General features: G+C 49.1%; 3 protein-coding genes across 3 annotated transcripts; 2 read left to right on the forward strand and 1 right to left on the reverse strand.

Moving 5' to 3' along the window:
* Positions 1-179: 179 nt before the first annotated feature.
* On the reverse strand, positions 180-2013 carry SAMD00019534_004940 (hypothetical protein; the record flags this gene model as incomplete). Its single annotated transcript, XM_012903927.1, has 2 exons — positions 180-366; positions 434-2013. 2 exons carry the CDS (start codon positions 2011-2013, stop codon positions 180-182), a joined length of 1767 nt encoding a protein of 588 aa, XP_012759381.1.
* An 824-nt stretch (positions 2014-2837) lies between these two features.
* SAMD00019534_004950 (hypothetical protein) lies at positions 2838-6824 on the forward strand (the record flags this gene model as incomplete). The annotated part of the gene is made up of 3 exons (XM_012903928.1): positions 2838-3459; positions 3653-4549; positions 4624-6824. 3 exons carry the CDS (start codon positions 2838-2840, stop codon positions 6822-6824), a joined length of 3720 nt encoding a protein of 1239 aa, XP_012759382.1.
* Positions 6825-7164: 340 nt separating this feature from the next.
* On the forward strand, positions 7165-11163 carry SAMD00019534_004960 (hypothetical protein; the record flags this gene model as incomplete). Its single annotated transcript, XM_012903929.1, has 2 exons — positions 7165-8614; positions 8942-11163. 2 exons carry the CDS (start codon positions 7165-7167, stop codon positions 11161-11163), a joined length of 3672 nt encoding a protein of 1223 aa, XP_012759383.1.
* Positions 11164-11298: the final 135 nt, after the last annotated feature.

The raw sequence follows: 11298 nt of genomic DNA on the forward strand, positions 1-11298 counted from the left end.
ACTTCAAATGTGATGGGTGGAAGTAGGATGATGTACATTGTTGTTGAAGAAACCAAAGGGATAGTCCCCAAATAACTTGGGTAGGTGTATATGATGGATGTGAATGGAGCCACAATCAATCAAACAAACAATAATCATTGATTGCGCGTTGGATGAGCTGTGGCACGACTGGCAGCCACTCACTTAAAGGTCTTCTGTTGGAATTGAGGCAACAGACTGTTAACAGGTACATCTCTGATGAATGGCCTCTGGAAGTCCACCTTGAATTGGTATTCATGCTGAGTGATTGTCTCAATCTCCATCGTAGTCGGATTGATCTTGTGAGGAATATGTGACGTCCTAACATCAACAGTTGCCCTGAATCCTCTATTGAATATTTGATTGATGTTAAGTATGATTGTGATGTACTCGCACTTCTTTGGTCATTCCTTACCTCTCTGATAATACATCCAATGCCATGTCAACTGCGATTGGATTGGAAAAGATACGATTGGTGATTCTGACCGTGGCACTACCGGCAATGGAATGACGACGGATGTTTGGTATGAACTCCTTGTCAATGACGTTGATAACTGAGGCGAATAGATCGGTATGACGGAACTGATACTCGTCCAGTCGTGTGACCAGGTCGACACGTGCATGGTTGGTCACGTCGGACACCAGAGGGATGCGCTGCACCATGTCGTACGTCTCCTCGGCCAGCTCCAACGAGCTCTGATACTGGAACTCCTTGATGATGCTCTGCTGCACCTCGCCAATGGCCTTGCTGGCATCGATGATGGTGAAAGGGAAGTGCTTCTTGAGCGTCTGCAGCGTCGAGTAGTGGTCCCTGAAGATCTTGTATCGCTTCCTTGCTGCGTCCTCTGAGGTGTCAGTGTCGCGCTCCTCGAGCAGTGGCAGACCCTGTCCCTTGAGCTTGATGTTGGTCTCGCGTGTGATCTGGCCACGACGGATCTGTCTGTCAATGCTCTCCTTCTCCTCGACAAAAAGCACGGTGACACGGAAGACTGGACGAGGGAAGCAGGATGACAGGTTGGTGTTGAAGAAGTGTTTGCGCAGGTCCTTCATCTTCTCGTACAGAGCGTTCAGACACTCGACTTGGATGTTGGTGCGCGGGAATCCGTCGACGACGACACCCGAGCGGTACTCGGTCTTCCTGAGCTCCTCGAGGATGTTGTAGAACACGAATGAATCGTTGACCATGCCGCCCGTGGCCTTGATCCTGCGCGCCTCCGAGTTGTTTAACAGTGAGCTCATAACGATGGGATGGGCGGTGATGCCCCTGACCGAGCTGATGAAGGGCGTGTTTGTGCCCTTGCCCGATCCAGGCGCGCCCATCAAGTAAATGATCTCCTGGGGAAATCGCATGTCCTCCTTGCCATACTTCTGCTCAAGCTTGTTCCACGCCGTGTTGAATATGATGTTGGCGTCCTTGATTTCCAGGTCGTCCTCGGTCTTGGCCACCTCTGCTGCCGCCGCTGAGATGGTCGCAGTCGACTGCGTGTTGATATCGCCGCTGTTGCTGCTGGTGTGCTTGCTGTTTGAGCTCGGGATGATCACCGTGCTGCTCGGTATACTATTGATATTGTTGATAATTGAATCAGTTGTGAAGTCTGGTATGATATTATTTGGATGTGTCTGCTGTTGTTGCTGCTGTTGCTGCTGTCCATGATGATGGTGGTGTGATGTCGGCTTGACATGGTGTGTCTGTGTATTCGATGGCATGGTCTGTGATGCCGTTGATGCCGCGGCAGCACTTGAGGACGAAGATGATAATGCAGAGTAATATCGCCTTGTCGTCGGGGAGTTTAATAATATCCTGTTGTCAGTCATTGTCGTAGTCGGAGATGTTGTTGAGGTGATCATCGGGATCACAGGTGATGAAATGAGTGATCCACTGCTACTATTAAGCTGGTTGTGATTGTGTAAAGATGATGATCTCCTATGATGTTGTTGCTGTTGTTGTAATGATGTTGTTGTTGTTGTAGGTGATGATATGATTGGAGATGTCATTATTGTTGTTGTTGTCGTTGTTGACGTACTTGTACTCTGTTGCTTGAGTGACATCATCAACTTATTCTGCAGTTGCCTCCTGACAATATAAGGACTGCCATGATGTGCACAACCTAACAAAGTCTTCATAATTAATTATATAAATAAATTACTATATATATATATATATACAACAATGAATGTATAACTTATGAGCGATAATGATTATCACAAGATATTAAACTTTGGTGTGAGCTTGGAATTGAATGAAACGACCTTCAAAATGGAAAACAGAAGTTGACAACACCAACCCCTTCTACAATTTGAATTGGCAAATAGTTAGCCAACCAATAATTCAAATCAGTCTGCTTATACTATTCATTCAAATATATATTATTATGTTTATAGAGATAATTTTTATGTTACAAGAAAATAATAATAATCTATCTATTAAACAAACAATCAATAGTTACAGGGAATATTAGTAACGTGTCTTGCCTACATTGCATGAGTTTTGTTGTAGGTACCAATAACAACTGTTGGATGTGGGAACAAAAACATAACGACGATTGTTTTTGTAATCGGACAGATGGTTTGTGCAGGGTGCGACACCTGATGTACGTCTTCAATGAATCTGACGCCCATCAGTGGATGTGTCTCTCCCTATTAATAAAAAGTGTACACCTTCAATCACTTGTTGGTAACAATAATCGATCAAAAAAGGTGAACTCATCGTAGTCGTCCAAGGTTATGTGATCACTCAATCAATCAATCAATCAATCAATCAATCAATCAATCAAACATCTATATCTTTGATATAAATATATTTATATATAATAATAATAATGTATAATAATAATAAGTTATTTGTATTATTTGTTTGTTTATGTGTTTGGTCTTTGCCATGGGCCAAGGCCCAAGGAAACCCTTGTGATGATGTGAGGAACATTGATATTGACTTTGACAACTCACTATGTCTTCCAACAAGATTATTCTCTGTGAGTGACTATGGATATGACTCAATCACCATCCAACCATCAACAGGCGTGCAAAAGATAAACTACACCAGCCACACGCTCTTCACGGTCAGCACATCAGGCACCTACACCTTCTTTGTTACCAAGGGCCAGTGCGTCCAGAACTACACCACCGATGTCAGACTGGCCAGCATCACCATCACCCAACCCAAGTGCTATGGTGGCCCCGTCCAGGTCCTCGTCACTGGCCTCGAGAACACAAATGCCGGCTACAGAGTGGACGGCTCACAATACACATACACCAACGACTCATACGTGTACCAGGGCATCCCCGTCGCCCTGCCAGTGGCTTCACTGAGGATCAGCGCTCTCAGCTCTAGTTGTCGCGCCAAGTTCCTCTACGACGTGTCCAACGCCATCAGACCCAAGCTCTCAATCGTCCACCCCGTCTGCGATATGGCCAATGGCCGCGTGTCCGTCATCAATGCTGGTGAGTTCACGTCGCTCACACTACAAATCAACGGTGCCAACATCACTGGCGATAGCTCTGGCGTTTTCAACTCTCTCAAATCCAACGATGGCAACCCAGTCCCCTTTGTCTTGTTTGCTCAATCTGCTCAATGCTCAAACTTGATCGCCTTCCCTGGCTATCTGTGGCCTCAAATACCCTCGCTAACTCTCAGCTCCAAACAATTGGAACACCTGCAACAACTCGTACGCCCTTCAAACATTCACGATCAATGGCGGCGTGTCCCTGCCCGATGGCCTGACCCTCAATGGCAAGCCTATCTCGGCCGGCGTTCAGATGACCATCCCACAAGGTGACATCTCCATCGACTTTGCCGGTTTATCGTGTCCAAACCAACGACCCTACACCTATTCCACCGGTTTCATTCCAGTCACGCACTCCATTGGCAAGCCGGCTACCCTCCCCAGCTGCACCGCCAACAAAACCGCCACCTTCACCTACCCACGCGACTTTAGCACACTGTCCCTGAACCAAGGCGCCCTGAACTCCAACCATCAAGTCGAAGTATATAATGGCGAGTCAGTCGTTGCATCGACCTCATGTGATACTGCCGCCGTGTACATTGGATACCCAACAGTGGCCCCCATCTACAGCCTCAGCTACACCGAACCATCATGTATTGGAACATACACCCTCTCAGTCCTCAACTACGTCATGTACGAAAGTGTGGTCATCACCAACAACGCGGCACCTGTCGACACTGTTACCGCTGTGCAGGGTGTGATGAAGGGCCTGTACGTGGGCCAATGGACAGTGACCGTCGTCGACAAGGGCTGTGGCACTGACAAGGCACGCAACTACTCCTTCCTGGTCCAGGAGCAGGACTCCACCTTCCATACTGAATACATTATCTTTGATATCGAGGACCCTGTCTACCCAGCTACATGTGGCGGTAACTTCAGTGCCACAGTCACACCAATCTACAAAGGTGTGAGGTCCACCCTTAGCACCTTTGTCAACTACAACAACACCAACAGTGGCACCTACTACCAGGATATCCCATTCGTTACCGCCACTTGCTCGCGCAGGAATATTCAGTATAGCAAGCAAGGTATGTCATGTCACTCATCCTCCTCCCCCAATTAATCAAACACTAACACAACCAACACCAACCACTCAATGTAGCCTCTCCCAAGCATGCCACCATCACTATCAAGTCCCAAGCACCATGCCTTCAATCATATGGTGAGGTGTACTTCAACTACACTCTGCCGGTCAGCTCAATCATAATCAATGATACCAACTTCCTCAAGGCCTCTGGAGCAATCTACCAATTCCCAGTCGGCACCACCAGAGTCAGATTCGGATATCCAGGACCCGGTGGAATAGTCTGTGGACAGGATGAGGTTGTCACCATTGTCGCCTTGGACACGACCACCTTGCTCAGCGTCAAAGTCACCCCACAAACATCGTATGACTGCTCGGTACCTCGTGGTCAGATCTCATTCACCTCGCCCTGGTCCGACTTCAACTCTGCCTGGGCCAACTCTGCCTTTCCCTTTGTGGATGGCACTGCCATCATTGGATCCACCGATAGTGCCTTTGTCGTCTTTGATCACAAGACCTGTGGACAAGGAATCATCAACGACGTCCCAGTGCCCACCGATGACAACATCACCATCACGGTCGAGCCCGTCCGCACGTCCGGTTGTCCCGACCCGTCCAACACCGCTGCCAACTCTGCTGTGCTCTCTGTGATCCAAGGAGGCCTTCGCCTGCCCTCAAAAAGATTTAACGTGGATGGCGCCCAATACATCCAGGAGACAGGAGTGATCTACGGCATGCCAACTGGCAACGTCACAATTGAGATCGTGGCCAACGCATGCAAGTGGAAGCACACCTTCACACAGAAGTTCGACCCGCGTCCATCTTTCAGAATTGACGTCCTCCAGATGCCCACTACCGACAGCGATCCCACTGGAGTTGCCGAGGTGGTCGTGCTCAGGGATGATGTGTTCATTCAATCAGTGTTCGCAACGAACAGTTACTGCTACGACATGCGCTACATCCGAGGCTGGTCCAGCACCGAGGCCATAGATATCCAAGTCCAAGACTACTTTGGCTGCACATATGCATTCTTGCTCAATGTGTCCAGCACCATCAATGAGCCCAAGTACACGATCACTCCGCCAACATCATGTGGCTCGACAATGGCCAAGATCCAGTTCGACAAGTCCACCATGGACAAGTATGAGGTGTACGTTGTGAACACCGCCCCAGATGCCACCGGTGTCACCTACTTTGACTACATGGAGAACGTCTACATCCGCTACCGTCCATGGATCCAGTTCAGCCGCAAACCCACAGACATTGACTACAATAATATTGAGATCGTTGGCCTCCCCACTGGCCCCAACACACTGCCCACCAACTTGGACGTCAAGTACAGTGTCACTGGTGAGTCGTGCGCATACTCACGCGACGGATCAGTCGTGATCACCGATGCCGACCCTGTCAACTACCAATACTCGTTGACCGACCCAGAAGCCAACACCCAAGCCGACACCTTCATCTCTGGCACTACAATCACCTTCCAATTCCTCTCGTCGGGATCGCACCAGCTCTCAGTGTACAGTCGCGCCAACACATACTGCGCCAAGGTCATGTCGATCATCGTGCCCACGTCAGAGCCCAAGGTGACCATCGTCGCGCCATCAGTCTGTGATGCCACAGTCAATCATTCATCCATCTCGTTCAAGGTCTCCCCAGCCAGTCTGTTGTCGTCGACCACGTTCAAGATCAATGGCCAGTCGGCCAGTGCCTCCAACAATGCTCCACTTGCAGCCGGCACCTATTCGGCTGAGGCGACTGTCTCTGCAGGCGTGTGCTCGCGTTACTTTATATTTACTGCCACGATCGAGAACAAGTTCATCGAAGCCTATGCCATGTCATACTTATGCGGCCAATTGTTATACAAGGTGACCGCACATAGCAATCTGGATTACACGATCAAGTTGCTCGACAGCGCAGGCAATGAAGTCACGTCCGCCACTCATCCGATCTCTGTTAATGGCGACTATGCCAACTACCAAGGATTGGCCACTGGTTCCTACCAAGTCGTTTCCACCGATGTCACTGGGTGTGCACGTACCACGCCATTGATTCAGGTTACTGGATGTCCCACTCAGGCACCCTCGACCACCGGCCAGGCCACCACTGGACAGTCAACAACCACTGGTGGTGGACCTACCACCACAGGTCCAACCACCACAGGTCCAACTACAACAACCACCACTGGTCTCAACAGCTCGTCCCAGACCAGTGTATCAACACTACTCCTTGTAATCATTATTGCTTCATCCACAATCCTCAACCTACTACTTTAATTAAATTAAACATTATGATGTAATAAATATCGGTCAGACATACGACTTATCGTTTGGCACCTACCACCTGATCAAAATTTTGATCGTTCCGATGGTCCAAAGGCAACACGAGGTCGTGTTCCCTGAAAAGCCCCTCCACAATTAGCCCACGAAAGGACGTTTGCCCCTTTGATCGTTTGGTCCATGTACCATCCCAAAGGTGACCTCATCACTTAATCAATCATTCAATCTGTCGACCACGAATGTAGGGTCGACCAAACATCATCAATCAACAATGTAAAGAATGAATGATCTCCATCATCATCAACAATAATAATAGATAATAGATAATAGATAGATAATGTACAACTCCTATCTTATCTTATTTGTATGTGTTTGTGTACCTTGGGCCACATTGGCCCAGACACCTCCCGACCCCTGTCAAGACGTCAATCGGATACAATGGGACCTTGATGCCAATCCTTTTGTTAGATCAAAAGTAATCCTTATCCCAGACTTTGGCTATGACTCGCTCACCATCCAACCATCAACTGGCGTGAACAAGATAAACTATGGCAGTCACATACTCTTTGCCACCAACACCTCTGGTACCTACACCGTCTTTGCCAACAAGGGACAATGCTTCATGAATACATCCATCGATATCAAGATTGCCAACGTCACCATCACGCAACCCAAGTGCTATGGAGGTCCCATTAAGCTCGTGGTCACTGGCCTTGAGAACAACAACGTTGGCTACCGTGTGGACAAACCACAATACTTCTACACCAACGACTCGTTCGTCTACGAGGACGTGCCCATCAATACCCCGATCGCTTCACTCAGGATATTTCTCGATGGCAGCTCATGGCGAACTCGATTCGTCTACGACATCTCCAAGATGCTGATGCCCAAGCTCTCAATCGTGCACCCAGTGTGCAGGCAGGCCAACGGCCGTGTGTCCATCACCAATGCTGCTCAGTTCACGTCGCTCACACTCGAGATCAACGGAGCCAACATCACTGGCGATGGCACTGGCGTGTTCAACTCGCTCAAATCGTTTGACGGCAACAAAGTCCCCTTCGTCCTGTATGCCAAGGCTGCTCAATGTGGCTCGCAAACCATCAGGTTCCCCGGCATGTTGACACCTCCGACGCCCATCGTGTCTGCGAGCTCGCAATCATTGCAGACCTGCAACAAGACATACTCCCTTACTACACTCTCCATCGCTGGTGGCGTGCCCTTGGCCGATGGCATGAATGTCGATGGCCAGCCTGCAGATACCGGTATCCAGATGACCCTTAGACAAAGTGCCGTGAACATTGACTTTGTCTCAATGTCTTGCATCACTTCACGTACTGTAGACCTTGTCAGCAAATACATGCCAGTGACTCACTCGATTGGCAAGAATGCAGCTTTGCCACATTGTAGCACCAACGCCACTGCCACCGTGACCTACCCAGGCAACTACGCTAGCCTAACCATCGACCAAGGCTCTGCCCTCGACGCCAACCATCAACTTCAAGTGCGTGATGGCGATACCATCATGGCATCAACATCATGTGAGGTGGGATCAATGTCGTTCTCCTACCCTGTTCTCAATCCAATCTTCCAAGTGACCACCACCGACCCTTCATGCATTGGAGAGTACACCTTGTCGGTGTTGAACTACGTCATGTACGACTCTCTGTTTATAACAAACGTGGATACTCCATCAAACACTGTCAATGCTGTCGATGGTGTGATGAAGGGCCTGTACACAGGCAACTGGATAGTGACTGTCGTCGAGAAGAACTGTGGTGGAGTGATACGTAACATCACGTATCCAATAATTAATAGCGTTGGATTAAGTCCTGATTACTTCACGTTTGATATCGAGTCACCTGTCTACCCTGACACCTGTGGCGGCAACTTCAGTGCCACAGTGACACCAATCTACAAAGGAGTCAGGTCCACCATTAGCACCAACGTCAACTACGAGAACAATGCCAATGGTCTATACAGCCAGGACATCCAATTCGCCACCCTCTCCTGSCCCCGTCTCAACCATTGCCTTTACCAAGCAAGGTATGTTCAATCACTCAATCATTCGCTCATTCATTCATTCAATCACTGACCCAATCAATGAATCAATGTAGCCTCACCCAAGAATGCTATATTCACAATAATGTCGCCAGCCAAGTGTCTTCAATCATATGCCGAAGTTATGATCAATTACACATTGACCATCAACGCCATCTTTGTTAATGGAACCAACATTTACAGGGCCTCTGGAGAAGTATACCAACTCCCAGTCGGCACTACATATTTCAGGATTATTACTTCAATCCCAAGCAATGCCTATAGCTGTGTCCAGGACGAGTGGATCACCATTGAGTCCCAGACCACCACAGTGCTCGGTGTGAATGTGACTCCTCAGAAGTCCTCCGATTGCCTGCATCCCAGTGCCACGATGTCGTTCACTTCACCTTGGTCCGACTTCAACAGTGCCTCGGCCAACATGGACTATCCCTTTGTGGACGGTGTAGCTACTCTTGGCTCCTACCCCAGCGTCTCTGTCGTCTTTGATCACAAGACTTGTGGAAAAGGAATCATCCAAAACGTTCCCGTGCCAACTGATGACAACGTCACCATCTCAGTCGTGCCCTTCTACACGTCCGGTTGTCTCAACCCTGCCAACACAGCTTCAAACTCTGCCATCTTGAACATGACCATAGGTGGCCAGCGCATCCCCAGCCAGGACATCATTGTCATGGGCCCAGGGTACCACCGCAACACGGGCTTCCTCTACGGCATGCCAACTGGCATCACCAACATGTACCTCGGGTACAATGCATGCTACTGGACATACAACTTTACTCAGAAGTTCGACCCGCGTCCATCGTATCGTGTGGACATCATCCAGATGCCCACTACCGCGGAGCCCAATGGCATTGCCGAGGTGGTCACGCTCAGAGACGACGTTGTCATCCAGTCTGTGTCACCATCAAATGGATACAGCGCTGACAATCGCTACATTGTCGGCTGGGACCATACAGACAGTTTTCAAGTCGCCATTGAGGACTTCTGGGGTTGCGCATACATGTTCACGCTCAATGTGAGCGACCCCATGCCCCAGCCCAGGTACACGCTCACCCCGCCAACTGCATGTGGCTCATCCGTGTTCAAGATGCAGTTCGACAAGGCCAGCATAGACAAGTTTGAGATAACTGTGCTGGACCAATCTCCCGACGCCAACGGTGTCGTCTACGCCGACTACAAACAGGACCCCTACATCTTGTACCGTCCACTCTTGGAGTTTGTCCGCAACCCAACAAACTTTGAATATCACACTATGAATATCGCGGGTATTCCTGAGGGACCCACCTCCTTGCCCAACATGGCCATCAATTACAGCATCACTGGCGAGACGTGCGCATACGCGCGCGATGGCTCGATCGTGGTCACTGGTGCCGACACGGCCAACTTCCAGTATAAGCTGTACAACCCTGAGACTGGAATGCAAGCCGACACCTTCATCGCTGGCAACACTATCACCTTCCAATACCTCACCGCAGACACCTACCAGCTCACGGTATTCAGTCGCGCCAACACATACTGTGCCCAAATGATCAATGTTGTCGTGCCCTCGTCCGAGCCCAAGGTGACCATTGTGGCGCCAAGAATCTGTGATGCCTCGCTCAATCATTCATCAATCACATTCAACGTCTCCCCCGCCAGTCTGTTGTCCGCCACCACCTTCATGCTCAATACCAAGACAGTTGGCGCGGTCGCCAACAACCTTGAAGTGGGCGCCTACACCGCGGAAGCCATCATCTCTGCCGGCATATGCTCTCGTCACTTTGTGTTCCCAGTTCAGATCATCAACAGTTTCTACGAGGCCACACTCAACTCAATTCAATGCGGTCAGTTGTTATTCATGGCGACCTCGACCAACAACGTGGAATTCACTCCCAGGTTGCTCAACAGCAAAGGTGTCGAAGTCATTTCAGTTCAAACATACAACATTGACAACACCAATGTCATCTACCAAGGCTTGTACACTGGCACCTACAAGGTAGCCTCCACCGATGAGTCTGGCTGTGTCTACACCACTCCATTGGTTCAGGTGACTGCATGTCCCACTCAGGCACCATCGACCACGTCTACAACCGCTGCCTCCACTACCTCTACCACAACTACCACCTCGCCATCCACAACTGATGGATCTACCACTACTTCCACGACGTCCACCACAGGTCCAACTACCACAACAACGACAGGCACAACGACAGGACTCAACAGTTCATCACAAACCAGTGTATCAACAACACTACTCCTTGTACTACTCATCATCACAATATCCACTTTCCTAATTTAATTTATTAAAATGTTTGATTGATTTTGATTGATTGTTTGGTGTCCAAACATCCATTTTACAATCCCTGATCTCATTCACATGGATGATGTAACTTTCACACATAGCCACATCATCTTTGCCGCTAGATCAACGTTG

Source organism: Acytostelium subglobosum, assembly GCF_000787575.1.
Source record: "Acytostelium subglobosum LB1 DNA, scaffold: scaffold1, whole genome shotgun sequence".
NCBI classification, from domain to species: domain Eukaryota; phylum Evosea; class Eumycetozoa; order Acytosteliales; family Acytosteliaceae; genus Acytostelium; species Acytostelium subglobosum.